The sequence below is a fragment of the Merops nubicus genome, unplaced genomic scaffold (genome assembly GCF_000691845.1).
Source record: "Merops nubicus isolate BGI_N331 unplaced genomic scaffold, ASM69184v1 scaffold21265, whole genome shotgun sequence".
Lineage (NCBI taxonomy): Eukaryota > Metazoa > Chordata > Aves > Coraciiformes > Meropidae > Merops > Merops nubicus.
Window position 1 is genome coordinate 50471 of NW_008611894.1, and position 27773 is coordinate 78243.

Sequence of the window (27773 nt, forward strand, 5' to 3'; positions counted from 1 at the left end):
GAAAGGTCATAGGAGTGTGCTCAGGCATAGCAATAGCTTAAAGTTTGGGTGAGGCACAATTAAAAGCAGTAATGGAAAAATCTTGTCTGTCAGAAGATTTTGTTTTATCTTTAAATAAAAACAACATGCAGTACTTTTGCAAATCAAGAAAGAGTTATTTGGAGGACTCAAGAGGCTAAGACAAATAAACGCCTATGCTTATACCCTTATCTAAATGTGATTTCAAGGATATTGCTTGTGCTTTTTTTTCCTTTTCCTCAGTCCAGTGGAAATTTGAACAAAAATAAACCAAATAGCCTACATAGACATGGACAACTCTGTTCTGTTAGCTGAGTATTTAGGAATTACTTTGAATTTAAGTAGCATAAGAGAAGGTAAGTTTCTTCTGATTTTCATCTGAGTTCATTTACAGATGGGGCAGAGGCAACGTGTGCAAGTTGATCTTTCCTATGAATCATTGACCTTCATCTGCAGCAAAGAAAAAACGAAAGCCCTGCAGAAATAATTTGGAGTATGTGATGCCAACCTGGGAAACTCCAGAATTTCATCATACAGTCGGATTTCGAAAACTGAGCTTTGGCCACAGTCATTTAGACAGAAGCAGAATCTTCCATTTAATGCAGATGTATAGAAGGTTCTAAAAGCTGCGATTATGGACATCAGTGCCTGAAATTTTTTTATATGAGTAGTGATTAAAATAGGTAATTTATCTGCATACCACAGTCCTGGTAAATAAGATGTGGATTTGTACGTCATCAAAGGAAAGCTGTTGCACTTTAGTTATGTTCTGAATTTTAGTCTTCTATCCAAAATAATAATTTTTCTGACCACTAAGAAGGTAGCTTCAAGGAAGATGATGGTTATTAGAGATTTTTTGAGTTGCCATACAATGAAAAATGTCATTTGGAATAGGTGTGATTGTGTCAGTGCTTAGAGTCAAAGAGATTTCTTTTTTTTAAGAATTCCCAAGGGACTGAAGATATATATTTCTCAGTAGAAGCCTTTACAGTCTGCAAGTTTACAGATGACTTTGTGTGTCTAACGCTTTAGATACAACCATGTTGTAATGGATGTGTGCTTGAAAAAACAATTGCCATTGCAAACTTTGGTTAGGTGCTTTTTAAACATCCCCTGTTGAAGGTCCAATTTCCTTCTTATTTTTCAATGAGAGTAACAGGTACAAAATGTTTACAGAACTTGAATAAAACAAAAGTATAACCTTCTGCCCTGGGTCTATTCTGCTTTCAGGCATTGAAGAATGTGGCTTATCCTGTGTAGTGATAGACTAGGAGGAAGATAACAGAGAGAGTTAGTTCTGCAGAATTTCTGAGCCTCATTTCCATTTGTGCAATAGTGAAACTGCTGGGAAGTGAGATGCAAACATCCCTTGCCTCTATCTGTGAACAGCCTGTCCTTGTCAATTCTAGCTGTATGTGCCACACTCCATGCTAAAATTCCATTTCCAAGGGAACTGTGCTGGGTTAGCAGTGCTTACTCATGCATATATCAGCATGTAAGCTCTGCTCTGATACCAATGACCTCAACCTCAGTCCTCCCGTATCTCCCTGTGTCACACCAGTGTAGTGATTGCTGTGCAGGGGGGAAGAAGCAGTGATCTGTAGATCCAGACCCAGCGAGGGAAACAGCAGCAGGTCTGCAGGACATGGCCTGCCTTGTGCCCAGTCTGTCAGCACAGAAGCACCAGGTTCCTCTCATGTCTGTCAGCACTGGGGAACACGGGTAGCAGCTAGAGCTTTTCACCATACAATTGAAAAGCTGTGTTCTTGTGCTGCATATCACAGAAATTACTGTCTCAGTAGTATATAAGCTACAGAGAGAGAGTGATAAAGATAGTGAAGGATGTAATTAAGCTGAAGTCTGTAGATCTTTTTAAATCGACAGTACTTTCAGCTACAAGATTTACAATCCAGTAACAGTCCGTTTATGGTACCATTTATGGTAATTTGTGTGATAGTAAGTTAGCAGAAATAAAAAAAAAAAACAAACAACCTCCTTTGAAGATTATCTGAACTGACCGAGCTTACCAGAATCTTGTGTTTACTCTTGACACACAGAGACATTGTGCAACATTTTATTGTGTTCACCAAAGCAAACAGGAGCGGGAAGGGGGGAGGTAAGGAGGGTGGGGGGTGAGAGAGACAAGAACATATAAAGGTAAGTGCTTGTCCAGTGTTTTTATTTCACATTTTCCACAAGGTTCGTGGATGTAGAATGAATCTATTCTTCCTAAGGTGCTTGCTGGTTTCTTGCTTTTGCCAAGCTGGGGCAGTGAACAGGGAGTACTACATCGGCATTGTAGAGACAGTGTGGAACTATGCACCTGGCAATACCAATATCGTATCTGGACAGCTTTTTGCAGAAGAAGAGTAAGTAAAACAGTCAACACTGGTTAAGTTTGATTTTTACAGCATTGTTTGCTTTAGACAGTTGGGCCAGACTGAAAAATTGGTGAAGGCAGTGAAATGAATCATGTTGGTGTCAGTGGATTTTTCTGCCAGATGTATAAGGGAATTTTGATTATTTCTTTTTTTTCCACCCTGGCTTGCTTTGAGCATTACATTCTAATTCTCTGCAAATTAAAAGCATTGGATTATGTAGGGCTCCTGTGAAATTGTTGCGATGAAATGTATACTCAGTAGAGAGAGAGAAAAGAAAAACACCCTGAACATCTAACAATGTTTAATTTTGAATAGCTAAGGTGCCAGTGCTGAAGAGAAGACTTTTGCTGGTATGTTTTCAAACACAGAATTTTCACAAATGTAGAACTTTCCTACTGTGCATAGATTTTCTTTTTAGCTGGTCATTGCTGGCAGTGGTCATTTACTTATAAACTGAGTGACATGTTAGACACTGCCAGTGATTCAAGAGCATAGTGATTCTAATAAATGGTGGAAGCAGGGCATCTTGTCTGAAAGTTGCAAAGCAGTGTTATAATACAACAAGCCACTGCTATTCACAGCTTTTTCACTGCTTCTCTCTGCTCTATGACAACCAACAGCATGCTAAACTAATTTCAGTTTTTCGCTAGTTGTATGCCTGCTGGTCCCTTTTATTGTAGTTTTCATTTTCAGCCTCTCTGATTCTTCTTCTGAGCTGTTCAACTGTGAGACTGTATTTTTAGAGAGATTGATATTTATATAGGCAGGGAAGAGCAGAAGGGAAGAGCTTGTTTACCTGCTGGAAGGAATACTCTACAATTAAATGGTAGCTGTTCAAACAAGCCAAAAAGAACCATATCATATTTGTTTGATTTAATTTGTGGCTAAAAGGCTTCAAGCACACAAGCTTCCAGTAACTGAGCTTTCACAGCTAAGTTTACGCTATCCAAGTTTTGTAGAGCTCTGAACTGGCATTTTAATTACACTTCAGATCTGTGCTTGCCAAGGTACAAATAATCCTTCCCCACATTCTTAAACAATGCTCAGCCTTGTGGGAAATACTTCACATTTTTGGACAGTATTAACTTGCTTCAGAATATGGCCTGTGGGGAGTATGAAAACATACCAGCTGAATTTCTCATCATGTAAGATGAGAAAACAAGAGGCTGCTGAACTTCAGGCAGTGTTGCCGTATCTCCCAGGATTGCCTCCTCCTGGAATAAGTTACTTAGAATCATAGAATCATAGAATCATTTAGGTTGGAAGGGACCTCCACGATCATCAAGTCCTACCACCGAGCCACCAGGGCTCCAAAGTCCTCTGCCAAAACAGATCAGAATCTGTCATGGTTGGAAGGGACCACAAGGATCACCCAGTTCCACCCCCTCTGCCATGAGCAGGGACACCTCCCGCTAGATCAGGCTGCCCAGAGCCTCCTCCAGCCTGGCCTTAAAGACCCCCAGGGATGGGGCCTCAACCACCTCCCTGGGCAACCCATTCCAGGGTCTCACCACTCACCTGGCGAAGAACTTCTTCCTCACATCCAGCCTGAATGTGCCCACTTCCAGCTTTGCCCCATTCCCTCTAGTTCTGTTGTTACTCGATATCCTAAAAAGTCCCTCCCCAGCTTTCTTGTAGGCCCCCCTAAGATACTGGAAGGCCACAATAAGGTCACCTCGGAGCCTTCGCTTCTCCAGACTGAACAGCCCCAACTCTCTCAGTCTGTCCTCGTAGGAGAGCTGCTCCAGCCCTCGGATCATTCTCGTGGCCCTTCTCTGGACACGCTCCAGCAGGTCCACGTCCCTCTTGTAATGGGGGCTCCAGAACTGGATGCAGTACTCCAGGTGGGGTCTCACCAGAGCAGAGTGGAGGGGGAGAATCACCTCCCTCGACCTCCTGGCCACACTTCTCTTGATGCAGCCCAGGATCTGGTTCCATAGCTAGTCCTCCTGAAATCTGCATGGAAATGTGCAGGAGGATTTGTTGTTAAAGAGACTGTGGAGTTTGGGCTAACAGCATCAGCCAATAGTATCATAGAGTCATAGAATCTCTGGGCTGGAAGGGACCTCCAAAGGTCATCTAGTCCAACCCTCCCACCATAAGCAGAGACATCTCCAACTAGATCAAGCTACTAGTAGCTACAAGAGTAGTGCTAATTGTTTGAACAGCCAGTGCTGGCAGTTTCTCTCACCACTGAAGTTAGCAAATATAAGCACTTTTCCCACAAAGATAACTTCTCAGAGACTTCTGAGACTCTTTAGTGAGAGTTATCAGATCCTCAACACAGGCAGAGGTTGGCTCCAAAGCTGTTAGTTGATAGTTGTCAGAGACAAGTAGTGACCCCTTGCTGGCAGCGAGCAGTGCTTAGGCAGCATCTCCACAATAGGTATGTGGTTCAGAGGTATTGATGCCATGTGTAGGAAATACCATCTCCATCAGTCTTATTTTAGCTCATGGTTTAGGCTGTTACCTTGCTAACCAAGCACTTTTTAGTATGTGTTTCATTAATTTAGAGGAGCAGTTGTCCCATAGTTAAGGCATTTAGTGATTGAGGAGGTCATTACTAATTCCCTGCTCTCATGTAAACTGTTTGTGTATTTTTGGGCTGAATCTGTAAAAATGAGACTATTAAGGTAAATCCTTATCAAGCTCTGAGGCTGTGACTCTTCTTCACCTATAGATGGTGAGCAAGCTTAGGGCTTGCTCTCACTCATTTCCGCCTTCTGCATGCCCATACCCCCATGCATGCACTGGACATCAGCAGCACCTTGTAGTTTTGCTCATGTCCAAACATCTTAAATGTCTGCCTCTCAGTGCAATGGAGCAATGGCTGTGCAGCAAACATAGCAGCGTGGTGGTGGAAATAGTTATTTTTAACAGGCCGTGGAAAAATTATACAGCAACTTAAGCATGTAAGTACAAAAGTTTTAAGCAGTAAGAACTATTATTTACATTGTCCACATGGTCTCATATTTGCCCAAAATTGTATCAAGTACCCTTATAGTCAGTCTACAAAATAGGTAGAAAAAAATCAGGTTGGTGCATAGTATTTAATCTCTATATGGCCTAACTCTTTATGATTAAGAGATGTATTTGTACCTAAAACCAGATGTAGTTGTGCATAGCACTATGGAGGCCTGGTCTTTATTTGAGACACTACTAGTTAACACCATTCAAATATAAAACGAGTATCTGACACTACAGGTGTGTTTGTGTATTTTCTGTACAGGCAGGCTGGAATCTTTCTCGAAAGAGGACTGCATAGGATAGGAAGCACTTACAAGAAGGCGGTCTACACTCAGTTCACTGATCATTTGTATAATGCAATAGTTGACAAACCTTCATGGCTGGGTTTTTTAGGCCCTATCATTAAGGGAGAAGTTGGGGATTCCATTATTATTCACTTGAAAAACTTGGCCTCTAGAAACTACACGCTGCACCCACATGGTGTAAGATACACAAAGGAAAATGAAGGTAAGATTCAGTCTGGTGTGTGACAGAATTTATCAAAAGTTAATAATTTGTCTGAGTGTGAGTGATGTTTTCTCACCAAACACTGGTTGAGTAAATAAAGATATAAAATTGGACAGAATCAATTTAAAATCAGAGATAAGAATTTTGATGCTTTTTTTTGAGAGTGAAAGACAAAGCCAAAAGTGGAATTCATAAAGAAAGTGATTTTAGGTCAAAATTTCACCTGAAATAAGGGCATAAAGGTGCATAAGAAATACAGATGTTGATGATATCTAAAGGAAAAAAATGATACTGTTATGAAGAATATATTGTTAACAGTGATAACTTACAGTTCCAAATTCTTAACATTAAATTTTTATGTAAGATACACAAGAATTTCTTAAAATAAAGAAACAGCTACTGCTTAGCAATAAATTAATTAGGTAAGTCTTACACACTTTAAGATGTGTTGTAGGAGTGCTAGTGGGGTTAGTGATGATTGGCCCTTGCAATAAGTGGTCTTGCCACATTCAGGTGATTTTCTGCACCAGACAGCACCAGAGTATGGATGTTGAAAGTTTTATTAGTTTGCCTTAAAAACAGTGCATGAATTTTTGCTGTCTCAAAAGCAGTCTTTAAAATTTTATCTTTAGAAGAATTTATGAGGTATCATCCTAACTTCTAATATTTTGTGACATTTTTTATTACAACTAATATGTGGTTTGATATAGATACATTCTGTGGGATCAGAACCCTGTGTTATGTAGCAGAACACGCACTTGTTGTAACAATGTTTAACTTTTTTTTTTGCTGTTGCTCTTGTTCCTTGAGGATATATGCAATATTTTAGAACAGTTTCCAAGATTAATATTTAACAAATGTTTTACAAATATTTGAATTGTTATCTTTTTAGCAGAAGTACATAGTGCCCTCCCAATAAATTAAGGACTAAATTTAATGTGCCATTAATCGAAGTGCTCCCATGGAACTCAAAGGCAAATGAAGAGACTCCCAAACAGAAGGAAAAATCTACTCACCTAATTTTAATGACTTTTTAAAAAATTTGTATTCATATGTTCAATCCATGTTACTGCTACATGTAGTCTGCTTAAAAGCATGGCAAGTGCTATCCTGACACCATGTTGTGAATGTGTTGTGTTAATGTTGGCTGCATGGCATTCTTCAGGTGCTTTTTATCCTGACAACACCAAAGATCTGCAGAAGAGAGATGATGCTGTGGAGCCTGGAGGCCAGTACACCTTTACATGGGATGTGACAGAAGATCACGGTCCAGCTGAGGGAGATGCAGACTGCATAACCAGGGTTTATCACTCCCATGTAGATGCTCCAAGAGATGTTGCCTCTGGGCTTGTTGGGCCTTTAATAATTTGCAGGAAAGGTAAACCATAAATACATACGTAGGAACATAAGGTGATTGATAATGATTATTGTTAAGTATCAGTGAAATAATTTGCTGAAAGAGGAGAAGATTACAGTTAATTTTGAAACAGCAGATTTTTGTCTTCTCGATTAGCTGCCTTTCAGTACTAAAGGAAGTAGTTCGATTTTGTGTGGCAGCAAATATAATTTGCAGAATACTTTGTCCATGTGATGTCCACTCAATCCATATGATTGAGATATGTTTATGCTAGTAATGCAAAAGGATGTGTAAATACTGATAAGTGAAACAGATTTACTGTAATCTTATCACATGCAATATTTATTCTTAGTAAATTTATTTTATGGTATCTGTCAAAATCGATATTTTTTCCAAGCTTGTCTCTAAGTTTGTGTACACTCACACTCAAAAAAAGAGGCAAAATATGAAGTAAGCAGTGACCAGCCCTACTGACACTACACTTAAAACTGATGAAAAGATAATGTCAGTTGCCAAAAATTTTGAATACAGCATTTGCTTTTTCAGATACAATGGATAAGGGCAGTGGTGAACACTTCGATGCTGAATTTATCCTTATGTTTTCTGTGGTGGATGAAAACCTCAGCTGGTATCTAGAGGATAATATCAGGACATACTGTTCTGAACCTTCCAAAGTTGACAAAGATGATGAGGACTTCCAGGAAAGCAATAAAATGCACTGTAAGAGAACATCATGTTAATGTTGCTTGTTATTGACATGGTGAAGTAATATTTTAGGTGTTAGCTCTGTTATCTCCAGATGAATTGTAGATATTTGTTTTGTTTAAGCAGGGCTTTTGCTCAGAGGATTAAGAAAGATCCTTTTACAAAGAACACACCCACACATCCTCCCTCCCCCCCCAAAAAAAAAAAGGCCAGTATTGTACAATCAGACCTTTGGAGCTGCAATATAAAATTCTTAGGTGCCCAGAACCTCTTTGCTAGTATAATTTCCCAGGTGCCCTGAACAGAGTTGTGTTACTTTGTTCTGTTTCTTAGTCCTGAACTCTGTAGTATAATATTGCAGTTCAGAAAAACAGTTTTACTGTTGACATCAACAAAGACGACACCTTTGGCTCTGACATGGATTCAAGAATCATAACAGGCGCTGCTGCCCATGCAGGTGGTTGTGCAGATAAAGTGTGTGTCTGACATTGGCTAACTTTCAAAGGTGCAGAGTTTCATTTTGAGCTTCTTTCTGTTCTGAAGAATAGAGCAATGGTTGTATGAGACCTGCTTTTGAAGAAGATCCTAAGGCCTGTGAAGGTTAACTGTAATAAACAATATTTCTTTTAGCAATCAACGGGTACATGTACGGATACCTTCCAAACCTCACAATGTGTGTGGAAGATAAGGTAAAATGGCATCTTTTTGGCATGGGTAATGAAGCTGATATCCATTCAGCTTACTTTCATGGACAGACCTTAATAGAAAGGCATCATCGAGTCGATTCCATCAACCTCTTCCCAGCCACATTTATTGATGCTGTCATGATACCAAGGAGTCCCGGGGAATGGCTGCTCAGCTGCCAAGTGAATGACCATATTGAAGGTACAGAATAACTTTCAGAGACCAGAATATGGGTTGGTTTTGTTGGTGTTTGGTTTTTTTTTTTTTTTTTCTTAAGTTGAGCTAACCATTTACTGAGTCACTTTAGCAGTACTTCTGACCTGGTTATAGGTCAGATGATATTTTTCTCTAGGTACTAAAACTCTCCTAGTAATTGAAATGCCTAGGAGTGTATTAGATGGCCGCAAGCATGTAGAAATCAAAGAAATTCTTGTCTGTAATGAAAATTGTTGTCAATTGGCAGCAATTGGCCCAGCTACACTTTTGCACTTTTGCAAGACTTAACTTTAGACAATAGCATGATATTTGCCTTTTACTGAAGGTAATTAATCATATTTTCTGATTGCCAATAAAAAAGTTGGCAAGGGACAGAGCACAGGCAGGCTAATTTGCCAGCTGACACAAATGTATTCTAGAAAGTGCATTGGCTAATAAGCAGAGATGATCTGCATTTCTCTTCCCTGTATCTTCCTATATTTCCAGTGTTCGATAACTGAAGGAAATACTGAGAAGCTAATTCCACCCTTTTCTAAGATCTATGTCCCACTTTTACATAATATATATCCCTATAGGTGAGTTAGAGAAATAAATTGTCACAAAAGTGGGAAGGAATGCAGAACTCAAAATCATTCTCCAAGATATGAAACTCCTGATATAAAACTGAGTATGTTTAACAGACAGATTTGACTACACTGAGTTTTTAAGATTTGAAAAGCTGCTGGAAGCAGGAAAAGAGAAAACAAAGTGTACTTCCTTCTCCCTAGTTTTCTCTGCCTCCTCATTTTTTTTCTAGGTGGTATGCAGGCCATTTTTAAAGTACAAGACTGTAGGAAATCCACAAGAGATCACAATGAGAGTACAAAAATAAGACAATACTTCATCGCTGCTGAAGAGACCATCTGGAATTATGGCCCATCTGCAATAAACAGTTTTACACAACAAGAATTAGTTTCAGACAGGTAAATGCTTCTAAATAAAGAAGTTTACTTTCCAAGCAGAATTGATACAAACATACTAAATAAGGTAAGCCATGTGGTAGAAGTGATTTTAAACAGAATTTCTCATTGTCCTCACCTCTGCTTAATTATTAATGTTAGGATAAATATCAGACCAAATTATGTCTATTGTTTTCCTTGTAATTTTACTATAAAATTTCCTGTCACAGTAATTTCACTGGGATTAGGATGAATTGTAACATCATATATAGACAGTCACCTCTGATGATTCAAGATGGTTGATTGTTCTGTGTTAGAAAGCAAACCTGGGAATTCGGTATCATCTCCTTAGCTGATGAAAATTATGCTAATGGCATTTCAGCTCGCAAACAACTTGCATGAAGTGGCTTTGCCTTATGCTCTGTGTTTACATATTTAAGACCTGGATCAATTCACTAAATACATTGATTCCTCTGATTTTTTGTCTATGAGTTAAAGAGTACTTACCAGCTGCACAAGGGATGAGGCACAGTTCATTGTTTGAACAGTGCTTGTAAAATACTGAAAGGTCCTTTTTTGAAGAGTAAAAGTGTATAGACTAAATCTTACTTTATATTTAGGTGTTACATATTCTTGGTGTTTGTATCCACTGTTGTTGAATTATGTGTAGCTTTCAATGAAAAGAGTAAACTTCAGGTTACGAAATGTTGACTAGAAATAATTTTTGATAAGTCTCTAAGCATGCTGGCTTCATAGGGGCAACACAGCACAGTATCTTTTTCTTAAAGAGAAGTTAGTTGAGGATAATGGATTCCTGCATATCTTTATATAGGACTGCATATGAACATGTGGCCAGGTCACTGAAAGGAGCCCCAAAGGACAAACTCAGCACATCATACCTCAGAAAATAGGATTGAGGTCCTGACTGCCTTTGTAAAGCTGAGCATTATGACTTGAGCTGTTTGCATCTATTGCAATTTCTTTTATGCAGTGAATCTCGCATATTTTTTGAACAAAGTGAGAAAAGAATTGGTGGCTCTTATAAAAAAGCAGTTTTCAAAGAATACACAGATGGTTCTTTCACTGAACATAAAAGAAGACTCACAGAGGAGGCACACCTTGGACTCTTAGGTAAGTTATCTAAAATTATTTCATGTCAAAGATTTATGAGAGTAAACTACCAGTTCCATTGGGTAGCCAACAGAGCCCCTCCATCTCCAGAGGAGGTGGCCCTTGGCTCTCCCTGCCTCCTGAAGATGTCAGTGCCTGTGGGTTCCTCCAGGAGACACCCCAGGGTGTAAGAAAGCTCTTGAAGGTAATGCTGTGGTGGTCTCCAGCTTTTCTGTGGAGATATGCCATGGTCTCTGAAAGTCAGGCTCTGAATGATAAGGTCAGTCTAGGCAGGTCTAGCCCTATTTATAACCTGGCTGCTGCTGGCATGGCTGTGGCCTGAGTTGGAGGTTGGTGCTAATATCTGTAGGTCTCCTTCCAAAGGGAGGAACTGTCCTGCATGTCACTGGTCATTCATGAAGAGCTGGGGATGGCGCAGTCCAGTTTCTGTGGGGGTGCCATGTGATCCTGTCTGTGTGCCAGAGACCCTGAGTATAGGCCCAGGGCAGTTCCTGTGCAGCGTGGAAAGCAGCCAGCCATGGACTGCTCTAAGCTTGTAGAGATCTGCTGTACAGCACTTGGTAGAACCATCTTGTAATTAGACCACGTGGTCTTTTCTAGGACCTGTTATCAAGGCTGAAGTGGGTGAGAGCATCAGGGTAACCTTCTGGAACAACGCCAGCCGCCCATTCAGCATCCAGCCCCATGGGGTGAGCTACCGCAAGAGCAACGAGGGTGCCTGGTACGGCGCCGCCTCCAGAGGTGGGCCTAGAGACAGGGCTCCTGCGAGCACCAGGGCATGTGCTGTTGTACACCTTTGTGTGCCAAAGATGATAAAATAAACAATGCTCATAAAGCATAAGTCCTAATGTTGATTTCCATAACAGGCACTGAATCTTCAGCCTCTCATGTGAGTCCTGGTACTACATTTACATACGAGTGGAATGTGCCAGAAGATGTGGGCCCCACAGACCAAGATCCAGATTGTTTAACCTGGCTTTATTACTCAGCTGTGGATGCAGTCAGAGACACCAGTTCTGGCCTTGTGGGTCCTCTCCTGGTGTGCAAGAAGGGAGCCCTGCTTCCTTCTGGGAAACAGGTCAGTTGAAGAAGAAAAATGGAAGCATTTGCATTATAGTAGCTGAATCTGTGTTATCTTCCTGAATTGTGCCCTCAGGGCCTGCCACAGTAAGGACCACTCAGCACTACCTCCTTTCCACATCATGGTCTCACACATGTGCTGAGGGGAATACATAAAATGAAGAAAATGGTTGGTGTTTTTTTTTTTTTTTTGTTTTGTTTTGGTTTTTTTTGTTTGGTTTGGTTTGGCTTGGGTTTTTTTTGTTTGTTTGTTTCTTATTTTTTTTAAATTGGTCTGGCTTCGGACAGACAGACACCATGTTGTGAAACCACCATTGCAATGAGCGACCACTGGCATTCAAGTCTCAGCTAGGATGGGAATGACTAGAAAAATGCAAAGGCTTTACAGACCAAAACGCACACTCATTTCCAGAGGTGGTTCCTGCTAGTAGAAAGAACATTAGCAGCAGGCATCTAGTCACCAGAAAGAGCAATTGAAGAAGCTTTGAGATTATCAGTAGTATCAATGTATTTATCTATCCTACTTTGTGAATTATACTCATAAATTATTATGCACATAGAATTTTTTTCCCGATACTTTCCATTCACTCATTTCTCTTTTCCTTTGTGCTATTTCTTCCCAACAGAAAAATGTGAATGTGGAGTTTTTCTTACTTGCTACAGTATTTGATGAGAATCTGAGCTGGTACTTGGAAGACAATATTTTAATGTTTACACTAAACCCCAACAAAATTGACAAAGATGATGAGGACTTCCAGGAGTCTAACAAAATGCACTGTAAGAAATATTTATTTCTAGAATAAGATTTGTGACCTCATGTTGGAGACTAGGAAACTATATTGTGGCAGAGAATTTTCATTCCCTTCCATTGGAAAGAAAACCATGTTTGAATGCAATTCAATTTCAGCTAAATGTGGTAGTTCAAAGTATAATGCCAGCTGTTCAGTGTCTTGCATGGCAGTTGAGCATTTAGCACTGTTATGTACCACGTTGAGCAGACATGAGGAGGAATTCGGTCTCTAGCCCATGTGCAGCCCCTGGGAATGCAGCCAGGCAGCAAGGAAAAGACTGGCCTCTGCCCTACAGATGATGTAGCTGGAAGGAGGATTTTAACAGAATCGCAGACTGTTTGAAGTTGGAACGGGCCTCTGGAGGTCATCATCTCCAACTCCCTGCTCAAGCAGGGCCACCTTAGAGCTGGTTGCCCAGGACCATGTCCTGATGGCTTTTGAGTATCTCCAAGGATGGAGACTCCACCACCCCCCGGGCAACCTATGCCAGTGTTCAGTCACCCTCACAGTGAAAAAGTGTTTCCTGATGTTCAGAGGGACCCTCCTGTGTGTGCCAGCCTCTGTCCTGTCACTGGGCATCACTGGAAGAATCCTGGCTCTGTCTTCATTACAGAACTCCCTTGACCTGCTGGTCATACTTTGCCTAATGCAGCCCAGGATTCCATTCACCTTCTTTGCAGCAAGGGCATGTTGCTGGCTCATGTTCAACTCAGTGTCTGCCAGGAGCCCCATGTCCTTCTCTCCTCAGTTGCTTTCCAGCTCTGTTTGACTGAAGCTTTTCTACTATTGTTTCTACAATAGCAGCTATGATCTGACCTGCTGGTAACGCTCCTCCTAATGCAGCCTGAGATGCCATTAGTTGTCTTTGCAAAGAGGGCACGTTGCTGGCTCATTTTATGTCCATGGCTGAGTCTGGATTCTCTTACCAGCACTGTGGCCCCTTTGGAATGAAAATCTAAACAAATGAATTTGTTTCTTTAATGGGGCAGAGCCAAGTTTCATGCTGATAGTAGTTTGGTACTGTGGAAACATCTTCACATTTTCATGTGAGAGAACATTTTTATCTTCAGTACCTAGCCATGCAAATAAGTCCTGATCTTCAAACATATTTGCTTGTGCTCTTTCTTTGGTTTTGCTCTCATGGCCATTCCTGTTATTAACTGAGTCCTGATAGTGAGCATTCAGTAGTACCAGTGGGTCCCAGGCTTTGAAAGTTTTGTACAGGAGTAGCTAGAAAGGGTTAGTAACTCCAACTAAAAAACACCTGAGATTGTCTCCACTGTGTGGCTGGAGGGTCTTGCAGGGTATAAAGCAGGATGCTTTATGTGTCCTGCATACTCGATGGGTATAAATCAGTGGAAGTTCCAGTTGGTCAAGTCAGCTGTTTGTGCTTTAAACATTAAAAAGGAGAACAGTTAGAAAATGTTTTTAAACACTGGGTTTTAAAAGTTGTTTGCTTGAATTGACTCTATAGTTTCGCTATATGTGATAAAGTATTTTATTATCAATATTTCTGTCAGTCTAAAGCATCATATTGCATCTGAAGTGTGTATTATTTAACCTGTATTGCAGAATTAAGTAACGTGTTAATCAAGGTGTGTTTTGCTTCCCCAAATCTTCGACAGCCATTAATGGTTATATGTATGGAAATCAGCGTGGTCTTGAGATGTGTAAAGGGAGTGTGGTTTCCTGGCATTTGATGGGCTTGGGGTCAGAAGTCGACATCCATGGGATTTACTTTTCAGGAAACACATTCACAACTAAAGGAACAAGAAGGGATACAGCAAATCTGTTTCCACATACATTTCTTACAGCTATTATGAAGCCTGATTCTGAAGGTAAGTGTCTTGCTTAAAAATCCTGTTACCAGTTTAGAAACTATTACATTTAGAAACTGTATTACCTATGAATATTTCATGCTTACAGACAAGTTTTAAATAGATTATATTTTGATCCTTTGGGTGCTAAAACTGCGTACAGCTGTGTTTGAAGGGCAGCAAACAACTGGTGTTCATAGGATGTAAGCTCTTAAAGCTAAAGCCTTGATTTTTCTACCTTCTATGTGTGCTGAATTGTATTACTAAAAGAAGCCATCCTGCACAGTGCATTTGTATCTTATATGAGCAACAGCCTGTGACTCAGTCTCTAAACACTAAATCAAAATAGGTAATACTATCTCAAGATCTACTAGTAACAGATTTTTGTCCTCAGGTCTTTGTTTCTTGTATGACCTGCAGGAGTTTTTGAAGTGTCATGCCTGACAACAGATCACTACACAGCAGGCATGAAACAGAATTATGAAGTGAAACAATGCGATCAGCAGAATGTGAATCTATCTACGTATTTGCATGAAAAGACTTACTATATTGCTGCAGTGGAAGTTGAATGGGACTATTCTCCTAACAGGACATGGGAATTTGAACGGCATCAATACCATAAGGAAAGGTACTTTGGAACATACACAAAGGAAAAAATGCAAAAAAGCAAGAGTAACTAACTTCTCCTCTGAGCATTTTTACTGCTCCAGGCATTTCCAGACACACGTTCTTTGCATACATATTTCTAGGTCTCACTTGAATTTATGATCCTTCCCCAGTAACATTGCCATGTAACTGTGAGTCAGACAGCATGATGTTCATGAAATGGTCCAACATAAATCTTCTGTGCGGCAGCTGCACATTTTAATGAATCCTGGATAGTGCACATGTATTTATTATGTACTGATGTTGGTACAGTCCTTGATGTGGAATGCTTAAAAAGTTCACTCAGTTGTAGATACGATGACTATTTTGCCCTGATGTTTGGTCGCTTACAATATGTAATGTGTCTTTGTCTCACGTTTATGTGTATGCAGAGTAAGGTTCTTTTTACGCCTCCTAATTTCATTAGCTTACACAAGATAAGTCCATGATCAAATGACTTCTCTGTGAAGCTTGTCACCTTGGTATTTTATTCCCAGTATTTGAATCTCAAAGAGAGGGAACTGATTGGATCAAATAATTCATGCCAATTAGCAAAAGAGGCTAAACAAGAAGCTGATGAATTTCTGTGTTCCACCTGCGTAACTTTGCTTGAGGTTAAAGCAGCAGATTGTAACTGTCTATAGTTTGTTATTGACTTAATTGTATTTTCTTCTTTTCCCTCAGCTTGATAGCACATTTCCTTGCCTTGCAAACCACAGTGGACTCTGTCATAGTTCTAAGCACAAGTAATATGGACCAAGCTGTTATCAGACTTTTTTTTCCTCGCTGTCTCCAGCCCTCATTATCTCATTAGAGAATAAGTCCCTCACATTTCATTTCAGCAAGGCACTTAAGCTTTACAAGTTTTAGGCTTCATTTCAGATCTACAGATGTCACCAAGGGCTCTGTTTTTCTGTATAAAAGTTGCTGGATGACTTCTTGCATCTTGAATTACCTGCCAGACCAAGCACTCAGCATTCTCTCAAATACTATATAGACTTTACAGTGGTTTGTTTTGGTTTCTTTTTTTTTTTTTTTTTTTCTTTTTAACTTTCCATGTTAAGAGAAACCTCCCCAGCTTAACAAGAATGTTTTCATGTTGAAGATAGCAGTGTTCTGTGAGATTACTGTTTCACTAAGTTGGGTTTTTGTTTGATGGTTAATTGACATAACAGCAAAAGATGTTTTGTAATACATGAAGAAATGCACAACATATTCTTGTCTCTATTTCTTTGTTATTCTTCTTCTTTTTTTTTTTTTTTTAGCCCTGGCAATCCATTTTTAAATAAAGAAGACAAATTCATTGGCTCAAAATACAGAAAGGTAGTATATCGCGAGTACACTGATCAGACATTCAGAACTCCCAAAAACAGAACAGAGGAGCAGCAGCACCTGGAAATTCAAGGTATAATCGTCATGAAGCTCAGTTTTGAAACTGGGAAAAATGTAGTGAAGCAAAATAAGAAGATACTTTTTGAATAATACTGAGTATAGTTCTACCCAGACTAAGTGCCTAAACCTACATGGAATTGCTATTTTTTTTAAGGCACTTTCCTAGCAAGATTGCATTGCTTGCCTACAAGAAAAAACCCTTCTGGTTTGCTGCCCGATCACAGGTCAGTATTTTCAAAGTCAGCATAAAACTGGGCAGCAACATCCAACATCCAAACTGACCTGAAATACACAGTAGGTGCTCAGAGCTTTGGAGACTTAGGCCTCTACTTTGATGCCTAACTTCACCTACTCAAGCTGGTGTATCATAGTGAATTACATTATCCATGTAAAGTTTCTAGTTGAATTATAACCCAATGTTGTTGTGTATTTGAATACAACAAACTTTCTCTCCCTCTCTGCTCTCAACTTTTGTAAAACCAAGTTAATCTTTCTTTTCAATACAATAGGACCACTGCTTATGTCAAATACTGGAGATAAAATTATAATAGTTTTTAAGAACTTGGCATCAAGACCTTATTCAATACATGCCCATGGAGTGAAAACAGACAGTTCGGTTGTTGCTGTAACTAACCCAGGTATCAAAGCATCTTTCTTCATTTCTAGAAGGTAACATCAAGCCTTCTAGGGAGGTTTAGCAAGCTTTCATTTTATGATAGCAGGAAAGACCGGGTTGGTTTGTTTGTTTTTACATTTTTTTACATTTATAAGAACCATTTACAGGTTCTTATATTTTTTATTCTGATTATGACTAATATTTCTACAATTAAAAGTGCCCTGCTAACATGCATTGCAACGTATCCTAGCCCTTGGCAGATCAGTGACTTTTTGACAAAGCACGGCTGCACCTATCATGAAAGCAAATAGATTTGGCTACACAGGGAGAGAATAGCTTATGCTGGTTATTATTATTTCAGAAATTCCTCTGTGATCTTTACAAAAAAATACAATTGGTTTTATTAAGTATGGTAAACTGGACAGTGTAGCCACACCAAAAAAAAGCCTTCAAAACATTGGCAAGAAGAGTCAGGGATTTGCAGAAGTAGTACCAGTGCAGTAACTGGGAAGAGGACGTTCAAGACAAATATAAGCTGGAAATGGAGATAACATCTGTTTCAGGATAAGTTCTTAGAAGTCAGTACACAGAAAACTTCTAAAACTCATCAATATTTATTTAATTCTAGGTGAAACAAAAATGTATGTCTGGAAAATTCCAGAGAGATCTAGTTCTGAGAAAGGAGATCCACATTGTATTGCGTGGGCATACCATTCAACGGTGGACATGGTTAAGGTATATTATTAATATCAACCTAAAGGGTGTTGCTCATGACTTCAACATAAGATACGCTTACAGCAAAAGAGAGATGAATTTGAATCTCTGCTTTCTGTCACATCATTCCGCCATTACCATACTTCTGAATTTAAATGTCTCTGGAATAATGCAAGAAAGTCAGGGCAGGATTTGAGAGTCAGAGCCCTTCATGTTCTTGCTCCCTGGTTATTCTGTTGTTTGTATAGATCACCTTACTCAGATTTCATTCTTAAAGATAACACCTTGTAATTTGCTCAATAGCTAATCAGTCATGTGTGGGAAAACTAACACGCAACTGTGGAACATAAATCTGCCATTTTTGTACAAGCACCCACTAACGTGACTAACAATTTTTAATGGAAATCAATGTATTCTTTCCTTCATGTCTCAGAAAACACACACAAAAAAGAAGTATATCTTGAATGGAAACCAAGCTCAGAATCGTAAAACTTGAAACAGAATTTGGACAAAAAGCATGAGCAAGAAATTAAAATGGAACAAATGTTTGTTTCTAGAAAGAGATGAAAAAGAGGCAGTTACTCTTCCATAGTCCATTGAACTTGATCATGGGTAACATATAACAGTGAAGAAATAGCCTTGTTTAGCACTGGCTACCTTTATTCACAGATACTGAAAGCTGTAAAAAGAGGATTTGTGTCTGGCATTAAAAGTGCTTCTGCTTAGCCACCGCTTGTAATTATATGTTTTTTCATTTGTAATTTCAGGATACTTACAGTGGATTAATAGGAACACTTGTTGTGTGTCATAGATATCATTCACCATCATTTCATACTAAAGAGAAAGTTCAGTTTGCTCTTCTTTTTATGGTTTTTGATGAAAATGAGTCATGGTACCTGGATGAGAACATTAAAACCTATTCTACCCACCCCCACCTTGTTGACAAAGAGGATGAGGAATTCCTTGAAAGTAATAAAATGCATGGTATGTTTCCTAATTTTCCAATTTATTGAACGTAACTCTGGAAAGCTCTATAAAATTATGTATTTTCAAGTACTGCATATAAATTTGACTTTCTCATCCCCTCTGAATTTCCAGTTCTAAGGTGGACAGCCTGAAATTTTCACCCAAAGTATTTGAAAACATCGTTGATGCTGCTACCTTTTTTTTTTTTCTTTTTAACCTATGAAAACAATGGTCCCACCTTGAAGTTTTGAGGAGAGAAAGAGTAAAAATGAAATTTGAAATTTTTATCTGATGTCAGCAAACAACTGTTCTCAATAAGGTGGAAAGGCCATGTGCACCCTGAAAGCATGTCCTATTAAAACCTCCCCTGTACAAAGAGCTGCAGGAAATTGCAATATTAGCAATAGTGTACAGAGAAGAACTTTTAACTACATCTTACTTTCTAGTTAAATATGGAATATAAACAGGCCCATTCATAATATGCTATCTCATTGTTTTGGTTTTATGTACCATTCAAAGGTGTTACATATGCCCAGTGTTGGCTTTCAAATCAGGTATTCTCTTGAAGTTTACAGAATAACAATATGCAAAACGTGACATATTTTCTCTGGCTTGCTCTTTTCCTCTCTTTAGCCATTAATGGGAAGGTGTTCGGAAATTTACATGGACTGACTATGCATGCTGGGGATACAGTCACCTGGTATTTGATGGGAATGGGCAATGAAATAGACATCCACACAGCACACTTCCATGGCCACAGCTTTGAGTATAAGGTAACAGCTCCTTTCCACTCATTTCTCACTGTGTTAATAATGACAGGTAGATCAAATATCAAGGACTGTAAGCTCTGGTGAAAAGTCAGATACTACAGTATTATGCCGGACCTGTAATTTGACCATAAGGTTTTTATGCCCCAAACCTGTATTTGACAAACACAAGAGAGAGAATATCTGTTAGCATTTGCTAACCAAGAACCTCACAAGTTGCTTCAACAACATAGATGTGAATTTTCACGGCTGTGGTAAGACAACAGCTGTAGTTTTTCCTTCATTTCCATTTAGTTGCTGGTTTATTAACCTTTTAAGCACAAAGTGCAGGTACAAAGTGATGCTTCTGTAGAAATGACATAGAGTAGATGTCTTTTCTCTCAGTTGTGATTAAAAAGTTTGGTGGGAATATGCATAAAGATAGCTTAAATTACTGCCACCTGGCAATGCCAAACTGTTTAACCATTGTTTTTTTGTCCTGAAGCAAACAGGGATTTACCGGGCCGATGTCTTTGATCTGTTCCCTGGGACATTTCAAACTGTGGAAATGACCCCACAGAACCCTGGAACCTGGTTATTGCACTGTCACGTTACTGACCACATCCATGGGGGCATGGAAACCACCTACACAGTGCTCCCAAAGGAAGGTAGGAGCTTATCTATCTCAATCATGTTCATTATGTTTAAAGGTGCAGAATGAGGCTCACAGACAGGCCAGTGTACTCAGATCCAGTTCAGGCATCCAACAGAATTTCATGGCTTAGTATTGCTGTCTGGAGGCCAGAATGTTGCAAGCCACTTGATTAGTACTGCTACTGAGAAAACAGAAGTAGCTAAAGGACTGGATTTTAATTGACTAATTGCTTCAGCTTCCCATCAATGAAATCAAAATGACATTTTTATTTTAAAAGAACTCTTCATGAGATGTAATATGTCTGTACCCAAGAAATACTAGTAGCATCAGACTCCCTCTCAGTCTTCACTTAAACAGACCTGTTTGGAATAAAAGCTGAAGCCATCATCCCTAACAGTTAAAGTACTAAAAAACTAAAATAGTGTTTTCTTCCTGTTTTAGCTCTAGAGACACTATTACCTTCCTTTAGCAATATTACCCATGAAAAAAACTTGAATCTCAAAGCAGTTTTAAAGTTCTTGTTTCCACAAAGTTAATTAAATTTTAAAAGCAACTTTGCTGTACTCAAAAGACAGAACATAATAATTATGTGTTATAGTTAACTGTCAGAAAGAGAACAGTAGGAACATTTCAAGTGTGTGTCCACATATAGTTGTGTACCTATATATATATATATATGATTTACATGTGTATCTATGCCAAAAATACAGACTGGAATGTTAAACAATCTATTTCTATTTTATAAACCATTCTGATTGTGGCAAACCTGCAGAGATGATAAAACGGCTGACTTAAGAGTACACAGAGATGTAGAAAGAGATTTTAACTTACAGAAGCAGTATGTTGGATTTTTTTGTAATCAGCCATCTAAAGTGCATTAAAATGTACCCTTCAGTGCATTTTAAAAGCTGCTTTTAAGTCTTACTCACAATGTCTAGAAAGATCTATTGCTCTCATTTTGGACTCTGTTGTCCATACACATATCTATTTTTTTTTCATCAAATACATGTAACAAAAGCTATTTTCACCCTTACAGACAAACAGTCTTGGTTGCCAAGATTATTCTATCAGTTCAAATGTAAGAGTACAGCAGGCACACTAGAATGAGGAAAACATTTTACCACAGTGATTCTCCACGGTCTGCCTTTGCTGAAGCATTTCTTGAGAAATACTGTCTCCCGGACAATTCATCCCCAGGTGTGTTTTGGAAGATTTCATTTGATGGCCCACAACTAATAAAAGGGTGATAATACAAGATAACTGAATGGACATAACAACCTAGAAATATCTTCTTCTCTAAATAAAAAAAATATTATCTTCCAAGCTAAACATATTCTATGTGATGCCTAATGGATATGGAAAAGCGAAATGAAATGCGCTTTCCTTTTTTTAAAGTTTGTAAATAAACTTGTGTAAGAGCAAAATTTGTTTTAGGTTTCTGCTGTCACATTTTACTAGCCAGACGTGTTAGTAGCTATTGCTTGGAAAGTAGGAATTTGGTTATCACTTTTTCCATGGGTTCACACTTAGAATATATACACCATCGTATAACTGAACAGCTAACAAAAGTTTTGTTATTTTTGTTGAATTGTTTTTTAACTTTACTCGGTAACATCTTTCATGATAGTGAATTTAAAAGATGCAGTGGCTGAGGGATCATGGTTGCCCAAGATGCTTCTGGTTTTCCGTTACGAAAATAATTTTAAGATGGTCAAAGTTATGCCAAAATAAGCCTGATGAAATTCAGGTAGTGAAGGGCAAAATTTGGTGACTATTATACCCAAAAGCTTTGCTCTGATGAATCTTAAACAGCTTCTACAGTGGAATCATTTTGCTGTTAGTCATGTGGTGCAGATGCAGGCAAATGAAGTGTTTCTTGACAGATGGAAGCCACAATATTAGTGCATGACTGAGGCTGATCAAAAATGAAAGCCATAAGAGCAGGTATTGTGCCATCCACTTGTGTTTTAATAGCCCAGCGCCAGGTACGTCACACCTGTGTCAAACAAGAGGGAAGGATGTATGGGACAAGCAGGCAAATTCGTGCTTTACAGCTACCACCATAGAGGAAGTAACTTCTTTGTAACAAGCCTAAATTGCTTTGGCTTTTTTTAAGGTAGAAAGATTCTATTGAAAGCAGCATAATCCCACTAGTAAATTAGATCATTGAGTTTGGCTTTAGTAGGAGTGCAACACAGGTTATGTTAAACTACTTTTTCTTTCTTTTTATTTTTTTAAAATGTTTAATTTGCAATGTAAATGATCTCTTATGACTGACTTCTACAGGTTTAAGTAACATTACAGCTTCAATGAAAACAGATTTGATAAGAGTCAGCGTCACCTAATTAGACCTTTAGATGGTTATGGGATCCTGGAGTCACTGTTTTATTTGTTGTACATTCTCTAAAAACCAAACTGCACTCATAAGAAGGTCAAAGTCTTTGTGACAGTTTATTATGACTGAATTCAATTTGAAGGAACAGAAGGATATTTTGTGCCCAAAAGAAAGACAAACATCAGTACATACATGCACAAATACCTGAGTCGCTTACAAAAAAAAAGAAAAAAAGAAAAAAAGAAATAAGAGTTTTCAGATGGATTTGTTGCCTGGCAATACTTCAAATATTGAATGAGTACAACAGAAGAAAGAAAATAAAACCCAATAAGCAAGCAGTAATCTGTATCTTCCACTCCACTTGGTAACACCTCTATTTCTCTTTAATTTATGGCCTTTTTTTGTGAATTGCTAAAGGAAAACATTTTCAGTGTAACACCTGCACAGGTATGTAATTAAGATGACAGAGCAGCTGACTGTTTTTGCCAGCCGGAATTCAAGGGCATGTCTATGTTGCAAAATGAAGTAAAATGGGGCCCAACTGTACTTGGAAGAGTAAGGCATTTTCTTTTACTCACACAGTTAAGACTCCTGCCTGAACTTAAATTCCTCCCTAGGTCAGTGATATAAATCACTAACACGGAATTAAGACTGACTTCCTACTTTATGTTCAGTGAACACTATATGCACAATTATACCATACAGTCTGTATTTTCTAGCTGCTCTGGCCATAAGTTAACCCTCATTGTGAAGATGAGTGATCCCACCTAGCAGTTGAATGGCTTTCTTTTTACCAGTCCAACCACCATTTGGTTCTACCTGGAAGGAATTCTTCAAATGAGATGCTTCACCTCAGACAGTAGCTGCCATTCAATAGTTGTCAGATGGTTTCAACAAGGGAATAAGGAGATTTATGTGAGGGGAGTCCCACTGGTACCTTATACATATTCTACTGTTTGTTTAATTTATTCTAGTACATTCTTTATATTTAAGTGCAGAGTAGACTTCCATTGTTCTTAGGTCAGCAGCTTCCTCTGGCTGCAGTGAAGAAGATGCGGGAGGAAAAATGCTGCAGTTCCATCCTCTGGTAGAAGACTGAGTAAGTCACTTAGTTCAAGCTCCACTGCAACAACTGATAAAGTTTCTGCTCAGAGCAAGGGAGAAAATCTTGTTTAGGTATTTGAGTTTAAGAACAAAGAAATTAAAAAACATTAACAATGTAATTACTAATTGAAGTCCTCAAACTATCCAAATACTGCAACTGGAATAGAATTTGAGACATATCCATCTGGGAGCAAATACAGGAAATCTCAAAAGGAAACTGAGATTTTATCTTTGATTGAAACCATACCTCTGTCTTGATTCAGCAGGTCTACCTGTGGCACTAACGCTTATGAAAGTCTGATCTAGTACTTCACGTGATTTGTATCCCATGCTAAGGAAGCCCGAGAAATCTATACTATACTCTAACAGCACTATCTGTAAAGTGGGATGCTCTGCAAGCAGCTTCTCAGACCAAACTCTTTTAACACTATGTTGTTACGCAGTGAAATGCTGGGGTGTGAACCCCGAGCCCAGAGTTAAGGTTGACATATGGGTGATTCCCACAGCCCTTCATAAAGAGGTGGTGAGTTTGCCTTATAGCTTCCCCCCGGGGTGCGGCCGGCCCTGCAGGGAGAGCCATAAGGGAAATGAGCCCCAGGGGTCCCGCATTGAGTTGACAAAGGTCAGGTGTCTGCTTGGGGATAAAAGCTGGGACCACTGGCAGGAAGGGAGGAGTGTCTGTCTGTGGAGTGCACTCTCCAGAGCTTCCTGGTTGAGGAAGGACCTCCTGACTCTCCCTGGAGCTGGGCCCCGGTCAGCTTGGACCTTTGTAAATGCGGGCTAGGAGGGTGAGAGATGGCCATGTGGGCACCCTTATCCTCTGTGATTGACCTGTTGACTTGGTTGTCTTCCATTCCGTCTACGGGAAGCCTTGGCCCCTTATTTGTTCTGCCTGTTGTCGGTCGGGTAATATCGTTGTTGGGATTGTTGGGGGTGATGTCGATTGCATGTGAACTAATTGACTTACTTGTACCCAATTGTACAGTGATTATTCATGGAATGACTTTTCCATATTCAATACAGTCAAGTTACTGGTTTGTCTTTCTGCTGGCTGTGTCATTCGTGCTAGGCCTAGTCATTGGCAAGACACCGAGTTACAGGACAGTTACTGCATGAAAACACTGTTTCAAGAGACAAACTGCTAGCAGTAGAAATGAAAACATTATGATAGGGTGCGGCAACCTGTGCTGCACAACACAGCCCCATGATGCTGCTGTTTTTCTCTCCACAGGCATTACATTGGCTTTTTTTTAATATATGTGCTGTATTCAGTCTTATATTCTGTCACAAGAAACACACTGGGCCTTCAGCTATACACAATAGTATTAACTTCCTACAAACATTTAACAATAGGACTACATCAACTACCAGGGTTGGTTTCTCTGTTTGTAGTAGTGTTTTTTCTAGTCTATGACCAAATCATCAATGCACTTAAACACACACAAGGTTGTCAATAGTAGCCTGTTAGCTGTCATTCCTTAGAACCATATAGTCACTTAGCCTAGAAAAAAAAAAACAGTAAGATTTTTTTAATGGTGTCTACCCTTGACCTGTACCAAAACAATATGATTCTAACAGTTTAACTGTTTTCAATACATTGATGCTGTACACTGCAGAGTCCTGTGCTAGTGACTAGGAAGCCTGCTGAGCTGTATTAGCTTTAACTGTAGAAAAAGTGCCCTTTTTTTTTCCAATTATCACATCACTAGTTCTTAGCCTGAACAGTATTTAGAATGTCAGATGACATACAAGGCTCCTGGAGTCCAGTTGCAAGCAACTGATTTACCTTTCAGTGATGAAATAAGAACAGGGCAGTCATTTCCAGTAAGTCTGGTTCTCTTGCAAAGTTCAGGAAGCAGCTTGTTCCACCACACAGCCTAATCCACCAAAAACCCACAGCAAAAGTGTAAATTAACAAGGACTGCAATTAAGACTATGAAAGACCTTCTAAAAATACACCAAACTAAGCTCAGATTAGTGAAAACACAGGTAGGTTATGATGAACTCAGTAATTAATTTAGATGACACATTGAAATGCAGTGGTTTTTTGCACATTGTATTTCGACCTGCAGTACGATCTTTCTCTACTCAAAATCTTTTACACAGTGCCCCCTAGTGCCTCTATAAATGAGAGTTTATAAAAGAAAAGTCATAACTGGCAAACTGTTGCAGTCAGAAAATTTAAGTGGTGAAGAGCATTACTATAAGAACACTGTTCTGTCTCCTGACCTAATAATCTGTCTACTCCCAACAGCTGTAGTAGTGAATTATGTTCTGTGTATAATGTTTGTTGATAAGAATGGAGAGAGGGGAAGGAATTTCTTCCCATCTTTTTTAAACATGGCAACTCTTTTTTCATCTGTGTTCAAATTCAGTACTGTAACCTCACATCCAATGCTATAACTAACATGGAAACAATCAAATAAACTGTTTTCAGATCCAAATAAAAAGCCAAATCTGGCTTTGAACAGAGTTCTAATCTGGTAGAGGTTCACCTTTGCTGACTCTGGACAGTAAAACTATGCACAATTAATTAAGTGTAAATAATTGACTAGCTGTGATGGGCAATGGAAATAAACTCCTGTATTTCTGGAACACTGGAATAAAATCAGTTCCAAAGTTAAAACACTATAGAGGCCCAAATGGAAAATAGGACTTAAAGAACATAATCTTTCCACTACTGCATCAGTACCATTCTGATGTTGTCAGGTCAGAAGAAGTCACTAGAACACATAAAAACATATTTAAGTCTGATTTTTGTTTGAAAGACTATGTTCTCTTACCATTTAGCTTATCATTAAAATTTCACATTATATGACACTCAAATAATTTAGAACACTGAGCAGTGAGCTAGTTTCTCACTTAAAGTGGAGTAAGAACATACTATTCTCCCTTTTCTGAGGCACTACTATCTGAAAGAAATTATGCTTTAAATTTACCAGAATGAATACAAGAAGTCACAGAAGAAACTGGGGGAAGAAAAAAAAATAGTGGAGACTAAGTTACAGAATGTAAATGCCAAGCAAGAGGTTCAAAGCAAGCAGCTGGGCTATTCTATCCATCCAGAGTTCGCCCATACACAACAGGATTTTAGTTAGGGAAAAAAACAACCAATCAAACAAAACAAACTGAAAGTAACTGACCCTATAGTCATCTTTCAGCTCATGCTGAGCATATAACACAGCTGCATCAGGGCACCTTTTGAGAAGCTGGTCAATGGCTTCCTCATACTTGCCTAGACGGGTACTGCAGAGAACATGGATGGTGAGGCCAATATTGCCAACCTCTGTCAGGGGCTCCAAGAGAGGCAGAGCTGAAGCTATATCAATTGACTGACTACATAAAAGAGACTGAAGACAAGAAGAAAAAGTATTGTTTGGATTTAAGACAAACTTTGCCAAAAAAATGGTAACCATAACACTAGAACACAAGCCTTTACTGATCGTAATAATCTTGAAATAATACTTCCTCTAAGAAATGTTACTGAAAACTGAGAAAGCAAGTTTAGAGTGGACTGAAAATGTAAATATCACTGTTACTGACATATCTCTTCAGCTGTTTTTTTTTCCTTCCATCATTTCAATGGGCCTTTTAGTTAAACTTGGATAACCTGGGGTGGAAGGAGGGAAGTCTACTCAATAAAGTTGTTCATACATACACAAACATTCACAGAATGTACTGAAGCAATAAACAGTAAGATTTTCATACCTGTAGTTTTGAGATATCTTCAGAGTAATCTTTATCAGATGGAGATCCCACTGACATTATGGTGGTTACCCATGGGAAAATCAACCCAAAATGATTACAGGAGTTTATCTAGACAAGAAAGAATCAAGTTGCAATAAAAGAAATACTTAGGTTAGTGACAGTTCTACATGAAATTCACCACAAGTGAAGAAAATTTTACTCTCAAATAGCATAATTTAGAATAGCAGCTAGTCCCTTGTACTGGTTTGGGGAGGGGGGAGGCTGGGATTGCGCGGGGGATTGTCAAAGGGGGTTTGGGGA

At 39.0% G+C, this 27773-nt stretch overlaps 2 protein-coding genes across 2 annotated transcripts; one reads left to right on the plus strand and one right to left on the minus strand.

The window, feature by feature from the left end:
- Positions 1-2232: 2232 nt before the first annotated feature.
- CP (ceruloplasmin (ferroxidase)) lies at positions 2233-20548 on the plus strand. The gene is given in 18 exon segments (XM_008941388.1): positions 2233-2387; positions 5629-5873; positions 7039-7251; positions 7777-7950; positions 8566-8820; positions 9632-9797; positions 10765-10904; positions 11505-11645; positions 11771-11982; positions 12611-12761; positions 14401-14613; positions 15013-15220; positions 16503-16642; positions 17139-17267; positions 17874-17980; positions 18727-18943; positions 19559-19698; positions 20177-20548. Coding segments are annotated over 18 exon segments (3378 nt in total).
- A 3129-nt stretch (positions 20549-23677) lies between these two features.
- HPS3 (Hermansky-Pudlak syndrome 3) lies at positions 23678-27576 on the minus strand. The gene is made up of 4 exons (XM_008941389.1): positions 27474-27576; positions 26909-27115; positions 25552-25642; positions 23678-23805 (listed from the first exon to the last, which is right to left on the minus strand). The coding sequence occupies exons 1-4, from the start codon at positions 27528-27530 to the stop codon at positions 23678-23680; spliced, it is 483 nt and encodes a 160-aa protein (XP_008939637.1). The 5' UTR covers positions 27531-27576.
- Positions 27577-27773: the final 197 nt, after the last annotated feature.